We start from the raw sequence: 19,340 nt of genomic DNA, 5'->3' as shown, positions 1-19,340 counted from the left end.
ATTTTTTCCTCTCTTTTTTTAAATGTTTATTTTTATTAGAAAGGCAGATATACAGAGAGGAGAAAAGACAGAGAGGAAGATCTTTTGTCCACTGCTTCCCTCCCCAAATGGCCGCAACGGCTAGAGCTGAGCCAATCCGGAGCCAGGAGCCCAGAACCTCTTCTGGGTCTCCCACATGGGTGCAGGGTCCCAAAGCTTTGGCCCGTGCTGCTTTCCCAGGCCACAAGCAGGGAGCTGAGTGGAAAGTGGGACCACCGGGATTAGAACCAGTGCCCATATGGGATCCTGGCACGTGCAAGGTGAGGACTTTAGCTGCTAGGCTACTACGTTGAGCCTTCCTCTCTCTCTCTCTTTAAAGATTTATTTATTTTTACTTGAAAAGCAGATGTGGAGCGGAGACACACAGAGAGAAATAGAGATAGAGATTTGTATCTGCCTTTACCTTTTTCTTAAAGAGCCTCTCCCTACCAGCTGTTTAAGCTTTAGTCCCACAGTAACCCAGTTCCACCTACAGCTTTCATCGTGTCCCATGTGAACCATACTGTGGTGTAGCTGAGACTGCCCGAGGCACAGTCCAGCCTGCAGCACAGCAGCCACATCCAGCACACAGCTTACATCTGCCCACTGGCTCTGCTCATCCACTAATCACCTCATTGCAAACGGCTCAGTGCTGCAAAAGCCATGTGCAGTAATCTGCATCCAAATGTCAACACATTTATGCTAAAACTGCACATGCATGCGCACACACTCTCTCACACACACACACACATGTGCTTAGCCATATATAAAAAGATGGGAGAGGGACAGGGGCCAGCCTGGTGATGCAGTGGATGAAGCCGCCACTTGTAACTCCTGCATCCCTTATCTGAGTGCTGCTGCAAGGCCCAGCTGTGCTGCCTCTGACCCAGCTCTCTGCTCCTAGTGCTTGGGTCCCTGCCACCCACATGAGAGACCTGGATAGAGTCATGGCTCTTAGCTTCTTGCTCTGGCCTGGCCCAGCCCTGGCTGCTGCAGCCATTTGGGGAATGAGCCAGCGAATGGAAGATCTTGCTCTGTCCCTCCTTGTCTCTCTAACTCTGCCTTTCAAATAAATAGATGAATCCTTTTTAACAATTTTGCCACAATTCACAAACATTGCATTTTATCCTCCTTACCCTTTCTGCAAGGTAGATTCTATGCACCTCAATTTTGCAAGAGAGACACTTGATTTTCAAATAAGTGAAGCAACCAACTATTGTCCCTCACAGAATCCAGCTACCCTGCCAGGAGCTGCACCTGCCCAGTGAGTGCCCTGCTCACCCACTAGCGCACCTGCACGAAGGTGTAGAGCACAGCCAGGGGCACAATGACCACGGCGAAGAGTGGCGTGCTGACCACGATGACCACCAGGGTGGAGAGTGAGCTGAAGAAGGAGTTGAAGAGCATGAGGATGGTGGGGGCCAGCACCTCATCGATGACATAGATGTCCTTGGAGAAGCGGTTCAGGATGCGGCCGGAGGGTGTCGTGTCAAAGAAAGACTGTGGTGAGTGCATCTTGTTGTGCAGCAGCGAGTGGTGCAGCAAGCGCGCAGCCTGCATGCCACCCATGGCCATGGTGAAGGCCGACAGCATCACTAGGAGCCCTGCAGGGAGAGGAGGAGGGCAGGCATGGAGGCGTAAGCTGGGAGACGTACAGGGGAGGCTGCGAGTCAGGGCCAGGGCGTGCGGGGCTAGCAGCACCAGGCAGAGGAAGGAGGGCCGTGGAAGGTCACCTTGCACGATTCCCAGGGTAGCGTAGACACCCAGCCTGAGGGAGGTGGTGTTGGGTCTCTGTTCCATCGAGGCCTCGTTGCTCCAGTCGCTGAGCCACACACTGGCTCCAATGGCGGCTGCATTTTGACACACATATAGGAGGCAGATGGCCAGCGTGGTGTAGATCCCCACAGCCTTGGCATAATCCAAGAACACACTCAGCTTCACCTGGAGGTATGGCCGAGGGAGCAGGGGACAGAAGCCTCTGTGAGCCCCTCAGGGAGCTGCTGGGGGCCCACTCAGGCTTCCTGGCCCTTCTCAACAACCCCACTCACATTGCCCGTTGCTGCTGTCTCTTCCTGGGTCAGCGCCCCTGTGGCCTTCGCCTCTGTCACCTGTACTGTCTTCTCGGAGGAATCCAGGCACCTCCGGGACACAGGCCGGCCCTGGGCCTCCCCGTCCGAGGACATGGTACTCATTTCTCTGTGGAGGCAGCACGTGAGGTGGAGGCTGCTGACATCCTGGGACAGAGAGCCAGCGAGGGCATGTAGCTGCACACTGGCCGGCCAGGGCAGGCTGGGGCTCACCTCATGAACTGCTTCCGGACCTCATACATGACCGGCTCGTTATCTGTCAGGTCTGTGTTGTTGCTGAGTGTGTCTTCGATCAGCAGCACGTCATCCTCAGTACCCTGCAAAGCTGTATGGGGATGGGGAGTTGACAGAGGTCAGCTGGCTCCCCGTGCAAGTCCCCCTGCACCAGTGAAGGCAGCTGGGCAGACAGACATGAAAAAGGATGGGAAGGATTAAAAGGGCAACAAGGACTAGGGTTAGACAACAGGCCCCACTTCCCTTTGGAGAAGCAGACTCAGATCTAAGGCTCAGGGAACTGGGCTTTGCATGAGACTGGCGCAGCTGATGTGGCACTGCCCACAGGCAGGTAGGGAGGAAGTGGGTGATGGCAAGGTCTACCACGGCATCCCTGGGAGAGCTAAGGAAGGAGTGTGTGCTGAGCACTTCTGTACTTAACACACATTGGCTGTTGACAATGCAGCAGGCAAGAGCACCCACGTTAGTCTGAGCCAGCCCAGAATCTGTAGCTGGGGAGCTGGGAATGGGCAACTAGGAGAAGAAGCGGGGGGCGCCTCCATCTCATGAGCCCAGAGAAGGTGCCATCAGGACAGGTCACCATCCTCTCTGGAGCAGTACCTGGACCTGGTACTTACTCCCTAGTTGGGTGATCAAACAAATGACTTTACCAAGCAGTGGCACCTATGCCAGTTTATCTGCAAAACAGCCTTGGCACACACTCAGGACTTGAGCCCCTTACCCCCTTCTGACTGATGGATAACCTGAGGCTGAGATCTGAGCTGCTAACCCAGGGCTCCACAATCAGGAAAGAGGAGAGAGGCAAGAACTGACTACGCCCAGTATGCTATCTCCTGGCAATGTCTGACTGTCACACAGACAGCCCAAGTTGCTTAAACCTTCCTGCTATAATCCTGAGCCTGTATAGAGATGCCCAGTGAGCCCAGGCAGGGGTGGGGGAAGGCTGGGGACAGCGAGTACCCGTCTTGCTGCCTAGCTCCTCCTGCTCTTCGTCAGGTGCATAGTTGCGAAGGAAGCTGGCAAAGCTGCCGTCCCGCTGCAGTAGGGCCGAGTAGGGACCCACCTCGGACACCTGTCCATCAGCCAGCACAATGATGAAGTCTGTCTGTGGCAAGAAGCTGATGCCGTGTGTCACCAGCACGCGAGTCTGGAGAGAAGGCACAGCCAGGGCCACAGGGCCAAAGAGGGAGCATGAGGGGCCTGTGCACTAGCGAGCGTGGACAAGCAGATGGGCAATTCGCCCACTGCTCACAGCAAACTGCACGGAGCCTCTGGAGCGTCCCCTGATACGTACCCCACACTCCTGATCCTCAAGGCCTAGGACCCCAGAGTTCCCCTCAGCTCCCCAAGCCCCTTCCAGTCTCACCTTGCCAGCCAGCACACCTTCTGGCCCGATAACGTGGTCAAAGATGTGTTTGGCCACGTGGGAGTCCACAGCTGACAGTGGGTCATCTAGCAGGACGATGTCAGAGTTGCTGTAAACTGCTCGGGCAAGGCTGATCCGCTGTCGTTGGCCTCCGGAAAGGTTGATGCCCTAAAGGAGATAAAAAGGGGTCAGGCGGGCCCAAGATAAAAGGGGAATTTGCTGGATCACTCCCCAAGTGGCCACAATGACCAGGGCTGAATCAATCAGAAACCAGGAGCCAGGAGCTTCTTCCAAGTCTCCCATACAGGAGCAGGAAAAATTGGGCCATGTTCCCCTGCTTTCCAGGGGCATTAGAACAGAACTGGATAGGGCCCGGCGGCGTGGCCTAGCGGCTTAAGTCTTCGCCTTGAAAGCCCCGGGATCCCATATGGGTGCCGGTTCTAATCCTGGCAGCTCCACTTCCCATCCAGCTCCCTGCTTGTGGCCTGGGAAAGCAGTTGAGGACGGCCCAATGCATTGGGACACTGCACCCGCATGGGAGACCCGGAAGAGGTTCCAGGTTCCCGGCTTTGGATTGACGCGTACCGGCCCGTTGCGGCTCACTTGGGGAGTGAATCATTGGACGGAAGAGCTTCCTCTCTGCCTCTCCTCCTCTGTGTATATCTGGCTGTAATAAAATGAATAAATCTTAAAAAAAAAAAAAACAGAATTGGATAGTAAGTAGAGCAGTCAGAACATGAACTGGCACCTCTATGGGATGCTGGCACTTGAAGTTGGAGGATTACCCTGTTGAGCCATGGTGCCTGTCCCATGTTTTTGTTTTTTAATTACTAAGGTAGTGGCTGGCATTGTGGGGTAGTGAGTTAACTCAACATCTGTGACACTGGCACCCCTATAGGTGCACTGATACAAGCCTTAGTTGTTTAATATTTTATTTTTATTGGAAAGTCAGATATACAGAGAGGAGAGACAGAGAGGAAGATCTTCAGTCTGATGGTTCACTCCCCAAGTGGCCGCACCAGTTGGAGCTGAGCCAATCCGAAGCCAGGAGCCAGGAACTTCTGTGTCTCCCACGCAAGTACAGGGTCCCAGGGCTTTGGCCCATACTGTGCTGCATTCCCAGGCCACAGGCAGGGAGCTGGATGGGAAGCAGGGCCACTGGGATTAAAAACTGGTGCCCATATAGGATGCCGACACATGAAAGGCAAGGACTTTAAACACTACGCAATCATGCCAGGCCCAGTTGTTCCATTTTCGATCCAGCTTTCTGATAATGTAACTGGGAAAGCACGGAAGATGGCTCAAGCTGTCTTGGACCTTTGCCACCCATGCAGGAGAACTGAATGGAATTCCAGGCTCCTGGCTTCAGTGTGGCCCAGCCCCAGCCACCGTGTCTCTTCCTCTCTGTCATTCTTACAAATAAATAATCCTTGGGCCAGTGCGATGGCTCAGTGGCTAATTGCTCACTTTGCAAGTGCTGGGACCCCATATGGGTGCCAATTCATGTCCTGGCTGCTCCCCTTCCCATCCAGCTTCCTGCTGTGGCCTGGAAAAGCAGTCGAGGATGGCCCAAAACCTTGAGACCCTGCACCTCCATCAGAGACCTGGAGGAAGCTCCTGGCTCCTGGTTTTGGATTGGCTCAGCTCCAGCTGTTGCGGTCACTTGGGGAGTGAACCAGTGGAGGGGAGATCTTTCTCTCTGTCCTCTATGTAAAATTTGCCTTTCTAATATAAACAAATAAACCTTTAAAAAACAACCAAGAAGGTACATTTTATGTGTATTTTATCACAGTTAAAAAAATTCAACAAAACCCAAATTCTCACCAATGCCCAATGTTTTGTAGCTTAAAGGCTAGAACTCTGCCCTACATCCCACCCTCATATCTTAACTTTCACCTGACCAAAGTGCACAGGAGTGCCCAGCCAGTGTACCTGCTGCCCTGCCTCAGGCTTTCTGTCACTTCGAGTGAAAGCCACAGTCCTACAGTGACCTGTAAGGCTCCAAATGACCTGGATGCCTGGCCAATTGTCTTTCTGGCCTCATTTTGACCCCGTGGACCTTAGATCCCCTGCTCCAGATGCCTGCTCCTGCCTGGCCCTCCAATGCTCAGTCACACGCCCACCTCTGGGGTTTTTACTTCCCACTCTCTCTGTCCCTAAAGCCCCATGCCCTGAGCGCCATGGCTCCCAGGCAGGGCTCCAGCTCCCTGTCCTGTTCAGCTTTCAGATCTCCATGAAGCTTCCAAGACACTCAGACAACCCAGCTTTGCATGTATTCTACATCCCTGCCCTCCTTCATGCTTCTGCTTTGGCATTATCTAACAGATCATATACTTGACTTTTTTATCTTGCTAAGTGCCTCTTTTTCCCACTAACATGTAAGACATAAGAAGGTAGAGATTCAACAGGTGCAGTCACTACTATGTAAAACTGCCTGACATAGAGTAGAGGCTTAATCAAAATAAGATTGATGGATAGATGGTGGATGGGAGGGGTGGTTGGAAGAAAGGATGAAGGGAGGAAGGGAAGAAGGGAGGGAGGGAGGAAGGAAGGGAAGGAGGGAGGGAAGAAGGAAGGACTTATCTTCATAAAAGGAGTTTTTCCTTGTGTAGGATCCCCAGTGCTTGGCCCTGGAGTGTTACACAGCCTGTGTGTTCCTGTTGGCCTCTCACAGTAAAAGCTCTGCTTTCCCAGGACGTGACATTGGGCGTGAAGCCCCATGAATGAGTGAATGAGCTGGGTTGTGCATGCTGGCTCCTTAGGGATGAAAGGGGACCCCATACCTTTTCTCCAATCTCTGTCTGGTCCCCGCCAGGTAGCACCTCCAGGTCAGGGAGCAGGGCGCAGGCCTCCAGAGCCCGTTGGTAGCGCTTGGGGTCCAGTGGTTGGCCAAAGAGCACGTTGTCCTGAAGTGTGCAGTTCTGGATCCAGGCCTGCTGCGGCACATAGGCCACGGAGCCCTGGCCACAAAAAAGGTTGCCTTGGAGGGTTCCCCAAGGCCTGGCCATGCCCCACTCCTTTCCCAGGAGCCCAGTCCTCTCACCTTCATGGACACCTTGCCCTCCAGCTTCTCCATCTCTCCCAGCAGGGCAGACACCAGGGAGGACTTCCCACAGCCCACAGGCCCCACCACGGCCACCAGTGCCCCTTTGGGGATCTGGATGTTCAAGCTGGAGGCAAGCAGCACCAGTCAGAGGCCTTAGGCCGCTTGGGGTGGCTGAGAAGGGCAAGGGGTGCGGGGGCAAAGCTGGTACCTGTGCAAGACGGGAGGCAGGTCCTTGGCCCAAGTAAAGGTGCCATTCTGGATGGTGATGGCACAGCCTGGGAGGACCAAGTGTATTGAATTAGGGAGCTGGGGCAGTGGGATGGGGAAGCGGGGGCCCTGAGGCAGGGTAGGAGGGAGAAGTGTGGGGAACACCAGCAAAGGCGCAAAGGAGAGCAAAGAACCCGAAGAGGCAGCAGGGCGAGGGTGGCGGGGGGCGAGGCAGGGTCAAAGCACAGGTGCAGAGGAAGGAAAGAGATCACAAGAGGAGAATGTGAAAGCTTTGAGCTGAGGATGTGCTGGGGTAGGGGCTGGGCCACGCCTGTCCAAAGCAGAGGGTCTCTGGACCTGGGGAGATGGTCTTTCTCTCCACACACTGGGGGTCAATTTCGTCTTGGATCAGGAAATTCTGGATTCGTTTCAGAGACACGCTGGTCTGCAGGAAGGTGTGGGTCAGCCCTACGGACAGCTTTTCCCACGCCCCACCCTTCTTCCCCTGGCTAGGGACCTGACTTGCTAAGACACAGACCTGGTCTTTCATGGCTCCCACTGTCCAAAGACAAGGACTGGGTTGGTTAAGAGGAGGCTGTCTCCAGACCCTGGGTTTCCAGAGCCCTCTGCTGTCCTCCCGTGAGCCACTCACTCCTCATTATGCAACAATGACCCTTATGGATGCTAATCATTCTCTCCGTCATCACCCTAGGGCACTGACCAACCGCCCCAACTCCAGCACAAGTCCAAGTCCCAGCCGAGGGTACCTGGGTCAGGTTGCTGATTAGCTGGGGCAGCATGTTGAGGGGCACCTTTAAGATATTGAACAAGGACACGGACACAAAGGCCTTCTCGGCATCCAGTACGTTGTTCTCGTCCACACACACGTACACTCCAAGGGTTACCAGGGTCACCTGGACGGCACACAGGGTTGGGATGGAGAGTGTGTGTCGGGGGCGCTGGGAGAGCTCCAAAGCCTGGCTTGGCTGAGCAGCAGGCAGGACGCAGCGGCAGCATGAAGCCTCACCAGGAAGGGCGTGCAGATCCAGATGAAGGTGGAGATGGCCTGCAGGTAGGCCGACTTGCGCAGCAGCTGCAGCTCGCTCTCCCTGATGCCCTCCACCTGCTTCAGGAAGCTGGGCTCCCAGGCATACAGCTTCAGCACCTTGATGCCACCCAGGATCTCACTCATCAGCTTGATGCGCGAGTCCTTCAACTTCATCTGCTCCACCTGTGTGGCACAAAGAATGGGCACTGGTGCACCTGCTCCCCTTCCTCAGCGTCCCTGCCTGGGTGTGGGGGAGGAGTCTCAGATCTGTTCTTCCTCAGCGTTGTGGCTCCTCCCCCCTGCTCACCAGCTTTTCTCACACCTTCCTGCAGGTGTTGGGCAGGACCTCAGCCCCTCCGCTGCTAGCTCCCAAATCCTCTGCCCTTTCCACTGTATTTCTAAAGTATGTGGCGTGGCACTTTCTTTTTGCTCCTCTACCCACTGCTTCACACAGATGTTCCCCTGGTGAGACCGGGAGAGACCTGATGAGACGGATCTTCTATTTCTCTTTGTTCCTCCAGTCTCCCACCCTGGACAGCTCACCAGATTATTTACTCATCTAATCCCTCTGGATTGGGTGCCCACTATGGATCAGGCCATGTACTGGACAAGAAGGATATTGTGATAAGCAATTCAGACAAGGGTCCCATACTCATCCAGCTGACAGGGGATACAGATCACAAGCCAACCATTACCTGAACAAATGCTGAAGGGGAAACAGAACTCTGTGAAGGCACATGGTGGGGGCAGGGGAAACTGACCTAGGCTGGGTAATCAGGGTGGACTTTGGGAAAAAGTGTATTTTATGTAGCGATGAAGAGATAGGTAAAGAGTGATAAGGAGCATTCCAGGGGCCCAGCATAGTAGCCTAGTGGCTGAAGTCCTCGATTCGTGTCCCAGCGGCCCTGTTTCCTATCCAGCTCCCTGCTTGTGACCTGGGAAAGCAGTTGAGGATGGCCCAAGGCCTTGGGACCCTGCACCTGTGTGGGAAACCTGGAAAAAGATGCTGGCTCCTGGCTTTGGATTGGCTCAGATCTGGCCATTGCTGCCACTTAGGCAGTGAACCATCGGATGGGAAATCTTCTCTGTCTCTCTTCCTCTCTGTATATCTGACTTTCCAATAAAAATCAGCTAATTTTTTTTTTAAAAAAAGGGCATTCCAGGCAGAGGGAACATAGGCATGGTGGCCCAGGGGTACCTGGAACTTGGTGGCTTGGAGTAAAAAGAAAGGCCAGACTACTGGACATTTGGCTATAGTACTGTAAGGGGCTGGGGGAGGCTTGCAAGGCACAAGCAGGAGGCTGGTGAGGGACTTCAGGAGTTTGTCATTTGCACTACGTGTCGCAGGAAGCTTCTGAAGACTTCGGTTCATCATGTCTGACAAGCACAAATTGAGTGACTTGTTACTTGCACTTGGTGTAATGGAAAAACTCCTCCCTGGCCCAGAAGACATGAGTTTGATTCCTTCATTCTCGACTAATCTTTCTGGACCCCATTCTCCAGCCACAACATGAGCGTGGAGAGGACAGAGTGAGCCTGGGTTTGTGCAGCTAAAAGCCACCCACAGTCAATACACAACATAGTTGAGAAGTGCCCGGGTCAGTGACACCTTCCCTGGGCACCTGGTCAGAGGCTCCAGGGGGAGCAGTGCATCTTTGACAGCACCCACCTGGAAAGCGCGCATCTTCATGGCCACAGCTCCATTCAGTGGAATCAGCAAGACCATGAGAGCAACTCCAGCCAGCACTGAGGGGCCCAGGATCTGCAGAGGCAGGTGGATAGGACAGGTATACAGGTGATCAAAGTCTTCAGCCACAACTCACCAAATGGAGCCCTGCTGCTGAACAGAAACATGGCCAGCGGCAGGCAGCCAAGGATGGGAGTCAATCAGAGAAAGCCAGAGTTCTGACCACACTGGCTGAAGCTGCCAGCCACCAGACAACTGCAATAGACAGGACAAACAAGAGACACAAAATGACAGCCAGACAGACAGAAGGGCAAATACAGGCAGTGACAGCCAGTCAGCCTGGAGTCCCACCTCCCAGGCCCTCTGTCTTCCCCAGGACCCCTGTGGGAGGAGTGCCGGTACAGGGAGAGAGACACAGGTGTTCACTCCAGCAACCTTCAAGAAGGCTGTTTCCTCCCACCAGTCACTAAAGGAGCTCTTGGGACCATCACACAGCCCCTCTAATGACCAGCAAAGCCAGAGGAAGGAGGCAGAGATCGGGGTCAAGGATCACCTGCCAGAGGAAGTAAATTGCCAGGATGACCTGCAGGGGCGCTGACCACAGTAAGTTGAGGAAGGGTGAAACATCCATGAAGCGCTGGGCATCCACCGACATGAGGTTGACCATTTCTCCCACTGTGGACTCACGTTTGACGGAATTGGTGATGGCTAGTGCCTGTAGGGGAGTGGACAGGAGGGGATGGGCTAGACCCAGAGCCTTTTGCCAACTGCCTAGGCCAGCCCCCTCCCTGATGCCCGCTGACCTTCCTGTAAATGACCCCGATGATGCCTGTACGGAGCCTCAAGGCCGTCACGAAGATGCAGTGGTAGTACTGGTGCAGGATCAGGGTCTGCGTCACGGAGCACACGAACATGAGCCCGGCCACCAGGAAGCCCCACCAGGTGGGGGCCTCGGGGTTGGAGATGAACCTGATCAGAATGCTGCCAGAGAGAGGAGGGAGGTGTGAGGGTTAGCAGGTCCCGCCCAAGCCCCCTGCCACCTGCTGCCATCCTCAGCCTCTACTGCACTCCGGCTTCCACCACCTCCACATTGCCACATGGGCCACCATCCCTGTTCCCTCCTGCCTCCAGCCTCTTCCCTGACCCCCACGGACCACACTCCATCACCATCAGCCTCACCTGCTTACCCTCCTCACCTGCCTACCCTCCTCACCTCCTTGAACCAAGAGGGAGGAGGAAGAAGTTGGCTAGACTTGCCCTTCTCCTAAGCTGCTGAGGGCTCTAGGACCTGCCAACTAGGGCCACGTGTGTTGCTTCAGCAGGGACACTCTCCTCACTCCCCTCCTCCCACCTGCACCCAAGCTCCCTTTATTCACTCCACTGGCTCCACCACCTATGGACATAGCCACATCCCTTCATGTTGGGACAACCTCCCCCTGTCTCCATGGAGCCCTCCAGCCAGCATCACAGTCAGGCCTCCCCTTCTGTTTGGAGTTGAGTTGTCTCCTTAAAAAAGGCATGTTCAAGGGGGGGCTCTACACGGTAGCCTAGCAGCTAAAGTCCTTGTCTTGCACACACTGGGATCCTATATGGGTGCCGGTTCTAATCCTGGTGGTCCCACTTCCCATCCAGCTCCCTGTTTGTGGCCTAGGAAAGCAGCAGAGGACCTCCCAAAGCCTTGGGACCCTGCACCCACATGGGAGACCCAGAACAGGTTCCGACTCCTGGCTCCGGATTGGTTCAGCTCCAGCCATTGTGGCCACTTGGGGAGTGAATCAGTGGACAGCTCTTTCTGTCTGTCTTTCCTCCTCTCTGCATATCTGACTTTCCAAAAATATATACACATAAATCTTTTTTTTTTTTTAAGGCATGTTCAAGGGGTCAGCACCATGGTACAATAGGCCAAGCCTCCATTCGGGATACCTACATTCTATATGAGTACCAGTTTGTATTCCAGCTGCTTCACTTCTGACCCAGCTCCCTTGCTTATGGACTGGGAAAGCAGCAGCAGATGCATCAAGTCCTTGGACACCTGCACCTGCGCGGAAACCCAGAAGAAGCTCCTGGATTTGGATCAGCCCATCTCCAGCCATTGCAGCAATTTGGGTAATGAATCACTAGATGGAAGATCTCTGTCTCTCCTCTAATTCTGCCTTTCAAATAAAAAAAATTTTTTTTTAAGGGGCAAGTTCAAGCCTCACCCTTGGCACTTATTTGGAAATAGGATCCTTGCAGCTGTACTCTACTTAGGATGATGTCATCTTGGGAGAGGGTGGGCCCTACTCTGGTGGCAGGTGTCTTGTAAGAGAAAGGAGAGGCAGATGATCACACAAAGATATTAGCACAGACGCAGACACAGAGGAGAACGCCCTGTGACACAGGGGGCAGAGGTCAGAGTGATGCCAAAGTCTGGCAGCAACTTCCAAAAGCTGGGAGAGAAGTGAAGGGCAGTTTTCAGTGGAGCTCCCAGACAAGTATCTGGGAGAACTGAGGCTCTAATGTGGACTATGTCAGTAAATGGACCTTGGAAGGATTTCCTCAACCTTGGGGCAATGAAATCAACAACAACTCAGAACTATCAAAACCACTTAAGCAGTATCCTCAGCACATGCTGCACCTCAGGAACCCTGGGATATCAGGTAGTTTTTCCCTATTCCTGGATTCCTGGGTACTGATGTGGTTGGGCAGCTGGGAGTGGCCCTCTCCCCTTCTCTCCACTTTCGCCAGACACCAGAAGATGAAAGGAGATTGGAGGCAATTGTCTCACCCACTTTTTCCCCATTCCTTGACCCTCCCCATCCTAACTGGTGGCCTACATGGGCATGTATCCCTCTCAACTATAAACATCATCAAAAAATACTATTATTAAAAAAAAAAAAAAGAATGTGCACCCACCTCAACAAACCAGGCTTAGACGGGGGCGGGGGGGGGGGGGCACTGGACAGACCAATCTAGCCAGGACTCCACTCACCCCAGGCCCCTGCCAGTCCTTCACCCGCCCTCTGCAGTCCAAACTTTCACCTGACCTACTTCCTGCTCCCCACTCCCTACCCAACCTCCCCTTAACCTTGTAAAGCAGACCAGATGCCCCTCCCAGGCTTTTTCAGGCTTTCAAGGATCTTTTCGGCTGGCCCTGCCTCTTCCTGCCCCTCCCTCCCTCACCCCTTTCTCCAAGATTAGCAACACCTGAATGTCATGAGTCATGCTGGCTCAGGCCTTTGTCACTGGGCTGGGATTGCACTTTCCCCTGCTGCCGGGTCTACTGTGCCCCCAGACTTGATAACCTCCCTTCTCAGCTCATCCCGCTGGTTCCCTCACCCCTCCTGGGGCTTCTCCCAGACACCCTACAGAGCCAACTACAGCAGACTGAACTACACGCTGGCTTCTCCCCAAGACCTCAAGACCCTTCTTTGCAGACTTCTGTGTCTTGGGTGTCTAGCACTGTTGAGAGGAGAGCTCCTTCAAGTCCGGGCTGCCAGGGAGGGAAAGATCTACCATTGTGTCTGGAATGCTGGCTGCTACCCAGGCAGCATGAATGACAGGGATGGGCAAGCAGTTGCAGGTGCCATGCCACTCACCAAGGACCAAAGGAAGGGCACAGAAAGCCCCCAGGGTTCCCAGAGGGGGGGCACATCTTGCTCTAAGTTCCCTTCCTCTTGGCCCGGCTCTCTACCTTGGGGAAGGGAGGCAGTAGGAGGGAGTGGGGCCCCACCTGAGCAGCTGCGGGTTGGTGAAGTTCAGCAGGTCCTGAATCAGCTTGAAGAAGGTGCTGATGAGGAACGTGGGGCCAAAGGTGACCAGCAGGGCCCGCAGGAAAGACGGCTCCTGGACCTGGGGCCGGTCCCTCAGCAGGCCCACATCCTCGCCGGTGCCTTGCTTCCCAAGTGCTGCTGCAGCCTTCTGTCTGCTCCAGGGAGAGAGGGACAGTGGGCAGGATTTGGCACCTGGGCCTCAGGAAGCCAAGGGCCCAAGTGAGGAGGAGGAGGAGGAGGAAGAGGAGGAACAGGAAGGAATCAGTTTCTGGGCTCTCAGAACTCCCCAGGTCTTGCAGATACTCGACAGTCCTGGAAGGGGTATCCAGGCTACCTCCCTCAAGGACTATAAACCCTGCTGGTCCTAGCCACTGGTCTCTCCTTGCCTGCCCAGGCCTGGCTTCCAGAGGTGCTGTGAGAGCAGCGGAGATGAGGGTAAGCACAGCCCAGGACCCAGGGCTGGAATGGGGCAGGGAGCTGGTGGAGGTGGTACAGACAGAGAGGGTGCAGCAGGCCTTCCCTGAGCCTCAAAGCTATGGTAGCCATGTCTGCTCCTGAGTACCCCATCCTTGGTTTGTCCCATAGCCAGGGGTGATCAGGGTTTCGTGCACAGGCTTAGAACTCCTAGGCCTGGGGTTGTGGGTGGGAGAGGAGGAAGGCTGTGTGTTGGGATCAAAAGTGAGTGGATGGGGAAGAAGGCCTCAGGCAGTTGGCCAGAGCCAGGTTCATGGGTTTGCAAGGAGAGGGTGCCAAAGGGGGGCGTTGGCACTGCCTCTGAGCACCTCCAGATGAGAGCAGGCAGGCCCAAGCAGGGCCATGGGAAGTTTCTGGACTCTGTCCTTCATGACAGGCAGGGCAGTGCAGAAGGAAGAGCTGGAACTTGGGGCCAGGCTATTACCCGCTAAAGGACCTGATGTGTACCATTCAACCTGTGCCTCAGTATCCCCATCTGGTAACACAGGGACAGTAGGATCTGCACTGTAGGGCTGATACAAGGTTAAATGAGGTACTTAGGCCTGGGACAAAGTTAATGCCATGGAGGTGTCCTGGCCCCACCCAGACCCAAGCTTCCCATGCAGGGGTCCCTCTCTGCACCTGCCCTCCTCCCTGTCTTCTTCAGGTAGTCACCACAGGCCCAGCCATAGGAGTCCCTTGCAGACCTTGGGCATAGAGGTTGTGGGGAAGGGGTTGGTACGGGGACTTGGGGAAGGCCTCACCGTGCTGCCTGCTTCTGCTGCTGCCTCCAAGCCTTGAGCAGCCGCTGCACCACCATATGGGAGCGGTCGTCCTTGTCCAGGGACCACAAGTCTTTCTCCTCCAAGGGCCGCCGGTAGCCGAGGATGGCCAGTCTGAGCAGGGAGAGGGGCCCAGCCCCACAGAGCATCAGACACCAGCAGCCTGGAGCTGGGGTCAGTGTTGGCAGGGCCCCAGGCACTCTCAGAAAGAGGCCTTCGTCTCCCTGGGGTGCTGTGACCTAGGGAGCCCTCTCTTCTGTCCTCACAGTCAGCAGGTATCTCTCCCTGCCTGTCTGTCTGCCCCCAGCTTCCCACCTTTGGCCTCTCCTCTACCACCTACAGCCCAGTGCCTGGCAGGGAGTAGGGAGAAAATCCATGCTGCCCAGGTCCTGGGCCAGGACATGGTAGGTGGATTCAGCCCTGGCCTTGAACGCTTCCTCGGGGCAGTGTGGTTAATGAGTTGTCACCCAGGTCGCAGATGCAATTATCCTACTCAAGTGGCTCTGAGGTGCAGCCAGGGAGATGGATGACAAGCAGCAACCTCTCCCCAGACGGAGAAAGGCTTGGAGCTCACTGTGATTTTGCGGTCCAGCCCCTGGGTCTGTTACCGCCACTACCTGCCAGACACAGCCGGGAGCAGAATGGACCAGGCCCCTGGGCCCAGCTCCAGGCCCACTGGGGTGGGAAAGACCCCAGCCAGGCCCAGCTGCTGAGGCTCCTGAACTTGTGGCCTGCTCCCCTTCCTCCCTCTAACCTCCCATCTCCTTCCCTCTGGCCCAGACCGGAAGAAAAGCCAACTTACTCTGTGAACCACCAGAAAGACAGGCGGGAGAGGAAGCCAGCGCTGACCTCTGGGCAGGGGTTCTAGAAGATGAGAGAATGACACAGAAGGATCAGGAGTGCCCACTGCCCCTCATTCCTGCCAGTGGACCACTTGCAGATATGCCAAATGTGTCCCCTGTGGAAGGATCTGGAAGGGATGGGGATTGCTGATGAGGGCTGGGCAGGGGAGTGGGCAAAACTCACAGGATCCACATTCTTGGGGGAGAAGAAGGGCGGCTTCTCCCTGAAGCAGGACAGGACGAGCGCCGACAGGACCAGTGCAAAGTAGATGTAGAAGGTGCAGAAGCGGAAGGGGTCCGAGATGCTGCCCTGTGGGGGCATGGGAGCAGGTGAAGCCAGCCTAGCCAGCAGCCCCTTCCCAAAGGATCTCAGGATATCAAGCTCCTCTGCCTGGGATGGAGTCTCCACCCAGGGGATTCCAAGCCTGGGAGGGGTGCTGGGGACTGCAGGTTAGTGAGGACTTACCCTGAATGAGGTAAAGGATTAGCATTCCACCCCCACACTGCTATGTGTCACCTGGACACAGCCTGTCGCCCTGTTGCTGGGGGCAGGGAGGTGGGTGACGGTGCCTATCGTGCAATGAGAAATGAGGCTCTGATGGGCTGGACTAGGCAAACATTCAGAGCCTCATCTCTAAGCTACCCTTCAGGATGGGACACATGGGAAGGCCTAAGGTTGACACTCTACACTCCATCCCACCACCGAAAGGCCAAGGAGGCCAGGCAGTGAGAAAGAGGGGAAGAAAAGAAGGGGAAGAGGATGCCAGGGGATCGTGCAGCTAGTGAGAATGGCAGACCCAGGTGCTCATGACCTAACATCAACACCATGTCAGATAGGGCACCTGCTGGGGTGGGCACGGGGCACTTGTGGAAGCCCCTGACTTTCCACAAGTGTCCAACGGGGGAGGGCAGTGTTTGGCTCCACTCCCTGTGCCTACTGCTTCTCCATCTGTTTGCTGCTTCCAGATAGAAGCACAGCAAGCTGAGGAAAAACAAAAAAGAGGGGGTCCTGGGAGCAGGGAAGGGTAGTGGGGAGGGGGTCCGGCAACCAGCAATGACCTTGAACCCTGAAGTCACCCTCTAGATGGGTCTGCACCTGGCAGCTTTTCCCTGCTCCTTCCCTTACCTCCGCCATGGCTGCAAGGATTTTGGAGCGGAAGGGGATGATGGCGCAGACCACACACAGGAACCAGAAGATGATGAGGACCCCCGACGACTGCACACCCCGCAGCCGCTCATACTGGATCAGCAGGGTGGCCAGCAGCTGTGCAGGGAGGGGTCCACACCAGCCAGGGCACTCAGGTGGCGACCTGCCTTCATTCCTCCCCGCCTACGTGCACAGATGCGTCTTCCCTCCTCCTCAGAACCCACTGCCGTCCCCCTCACAAGCCAGCACTCCCTGGAGACCTCCTCCATGCCCCCTGCCTCCCTGGCCCCACACTCACCATGGTGACCCCCACCACCAGCGGGGTGACAAAGAAGACTGGGGCAGGGCCCTGGCCGTGCAGCAGGCCATGGAAAGAATAGAAGAGGTCCGCCCAGGAGATACACCACAGCAAGACCCCCAGGGCCTGTGAAGGGGGGCACAGGTTGCAAGGACAGCCCCTGGTGGGAACGGGGTCTTTGCTCTGGGACCCCCTGGGAGCCACTAGATCAGCCTGGGTCTGGTCCAGAGGGCTGGGAGGGGGTCCTGGCAAGACAGCTCTTCCGGAGGCAGGGACTATCCTAGCATGGGGCAGTTGGGGACCCTGGTGGAGGGAGGATAAGGTTCCGGGGAGAGGTGACAGAAGCAGGATCCTCCAGCCCCCAGCCTCCCTGCCCAGGCCACCCCTTGCACTCCTGACCGTCTTAAGTCTGCACAGGCGGGAGAGGACGATGTAGCCCTGGGAGTTACGTCGCAGGTAGAGCAGGTACCAGGGCAGGGCAGCCCACAGGTAGACACAGGGGGCCCAGGCCAGCAGCGAGTTCTGGAAGCATGGGGTGAGGTCCGGGTTGTCGGTGTGCACAGATAAGTTGGAGTCCTGAAGACAGAGAGGACAAGTCAGGCTGTGGTCGCCTCCTGGACACAGAGGCTCTCTCTGCCGCAGAAGGCTGGGCCAGGGAGCTGCTCTGGCAAGGGAGGGCATGCAGGGAGAGGAACGGAGATGGGGTAAGTCCCAGGATCCCCGGCATGAGCGAGAGGCAGCCTCATGTCCTCAAAAACTCTCTCTCTAATTGAAGCATCATTCAGATGCAATAAACTGCACCCACGCCAAAGCACAATTCTGCAAGATTTTGCACTGTAAAACCATTGCCACAACAAACATGGAGAACCAGCTGTTGGTTCCCCGGGTACCACCGCGCCCCCTCAAGGACTCCTTTGCTGTCCTGAGGCCGCCTTGTGTCCTTCTAGACTCCCCCTCTTTGTTTACATGGTAATATTTTGTTTTATCAGAGTGACACATGTATCCAGTGGAGGACCCATGTCTTCTAAACTCCCTTCCTGGGAGGGTGTCCCAAGCCTCCCCCGCCTCTGCCTTCCAATGGGAGTGGTCACGTCCTGCTTCACCCACCTCACAAAGTGGCCAGATTCAAGGCAAAGACAGATTTACAGAGAGGAGAGACAGAGAGAAAGAGCTTCTGTCCACTGGTTCACTCCCCAAGTGGCCATAACAGCCAAAGCTGAGCTGATCCAAAGCCGGGAGCCAGGAGCTTCTTCGGGGTCTCTGATGTGGGTGTACAGGGTCCCAAGGCTTTGGGCCATCCTTGACTGCTTTCCCAGGCCACAAGCAGGAAGCTGGATGGGAAGTGGAGCAGCCAGGATAGCAACCAGTGCCCATATGGGATTCTAGCACATGTAAGACAAGGATTTAGCCACTGAGCCATCGCACTGGGCCCAGGTGGAGGGATTTTTGCAAATCTCAGGGTCTAAGGTGACTAAAGATCCCCTTCTGGGTAGGACTGTCCTTAGCTAACATCGAGAGTCCAGTGTCCTAGGAAACCATTCACTTTAGGATAATCAGTCACCCATTGAGCACTTGGCAAGACTAGTTCTTGCCTTGGAGCAGGAACCTCTCTACATGGATCAACTGCCTTGGAAAGAGGAGAGGGAATAAAGCAATCCACAAACAGATAACATTTTTTATAATATCGCTTCTTCCAGAGCCACTGGGGTATGAACAGGTTTTGAATTCCTTCTTGCAAAGCCTTAGATGTTCCTCACACAAAAGATAAACAAAGCATAAGAAAAACCACCCACAATTCCCTCCACGTGGAGAAAACTCGGCCTTGTGGGGGCATCCACCGGCCACCACCAGTTTAACTGATGAGCACGTCTGTGTGTACACGTTAAACTCGCACTCACAGCTCCCGATTTGCCTCTTGTCTGGGTGGGGTTGTGTGACTGGAGGCTTCAGAGTTTTGGTGGGAGATGGGGATTGGGGTTGGGAGCTGTTGGTCCTTCAGTGGGACCTGAGTCACTAAGGGGCAGCCTCCCCACCTGGCAGGATGGAAGCGTGTGCTATGGCTGTGGCTCCACCCTTCAGCGGGTAGACTTGAACTTGTCATTCTGCCACCATGGCTTGCTGGTCTTCTAGGAGGGCAGAGGGTTGGGCTCGGAGGGGTAAGAAGCAGCCTGGGTGCCTAATGTCTCCTTACACTGCACTGGCACACGCAGCCCCTGCCTGCCGCCCGCCCCCTCCCTGCCACAGCCTTCCCGTGCCTAAGCGTCTCCAGACAACAGACGGAGCCCTCTCCGCTCCCTCGGCTCCTGTGCCAGTGATCTCCCCTCCATCTGTTTGCCACCTGCCAGGAAGGTGTTGATATCTTGTCTCTCGCTG

General features: G+C 55.4%; 1 protein-coding gene across 1 annotated transcript in view; it reads right to left on the bottom strand.

The window, feature by feature from the left end:
• Nucleotides 1–19,340, bottom strand: part of ABCC3 (ATP binding cassette subfamily C member 3) — a 40,841-nt gene that overhangs the window by 13,377 nt on the left and 8,124 nt on the right. Inside the window, exons 2-23 of the mRNA XM_004591212.3 lie at nucleotides 17,367–17,543; nucleotides 16,968–17,093; nucleotides 16,649–16,786; nucleotides 15,707–15,832; nucleotides 15,483–15,544; nucleotides 14,663–14,794; nucleotides 13,406–13,597; nucleotides 10,497–10,674; nucleotides 10,247–10,408; nucleotides 9,676–9,768; nucleotides 7,986–8,189; nucleotides 7,726–7,872; nucleotides 7,316–7,403; nucleotides 6,960–7,026; nucleotides 6,749–6,875; nucleotides 6,489–6,665; nucleotides 3,706–3,873; nucleotides 3,300–3,486; nucleotides 2,319–2,430; nucleotides 2,067–2,214; nucleotides 1,752–1,959; nucleotides 1,312–1,622 (exon numbers count right to left, since the gene is read on the bottom strand). Of these exons, the coding sequence (XP_004591269.2) occupies nucleotides 1,312–1,622; nucleotides 1,752–1,959; nucleotides 2,067–2,214; nucleotides 2,319–2,430; nucleotides 3,300–3,486; nucleotides 3,706–3,873; nucleotides 6,489–6,665; nucleotides 6,749–6,875; nucleotides 6,960–7,026; nucleotides 7,316–7,403; nucleotides 7,726–7,872; nucleotides 7,986–8,189; nucleotides 9,676–9,768; nucleotides 10,247–10,408; nucleotides 10,497–10,674; nucleotides 13,406–13,597; nucleotides 14,663–14,794; nucleotides 15,483–15,544; nucleotides 15,707–15,832; nucleotides 16,649–16,786; nucleotides 16,968–17,093; nucleotides 17,367–17,543 (3,330 nt within the window). The remainder of the gene's footprint in view (nucleotides 1–1,311; nucleotides 1,623–1,751; nucleotides 1,960–2,066; nucleotides 2,215–2,318; nucleotides 2,431–3,299; nucleotides 3,487–3,705; nucleotides 3,874–6,488; nucleotides 6,666–6,748; nucleotides 6,876–6,959; nucleotides 7,027–7,315; nucleotides 7,404–7,725; nucleotides 7,873–7,985; nucleotides 8,190–9,675; nucleotides 9,769–10,246; nucleotides 10,409–10,496; nucleotides 10,675–13,405; nucleotides 13,598–14,662; nucleotides 14,795–15,482; nucleotides 15,545–15,706; nucleotides 15,833–16,648; nucleotides 16,787–16,967; nucleotides 17,094–17,366; nucleotides 17,544–19,340) is intronic.

Source organism: Ochotona princeps, chromosome 17 (assembly GCF_030435755.1).
Source record: "Ochotona princeps isolate mOchPri1 chromosome 17, mOchPri1.hap1, whole genome shotgun sequence".
Lineage (NCBI taxonomy): Eukaryota > Metazoa > Chordata > Mammalia > Lagomorpha > Ochotonidae > Ochotona > Ochotona princeps.
This window is presented reverse-complemented; position numbering and strand designations above follow the sequence as displayed.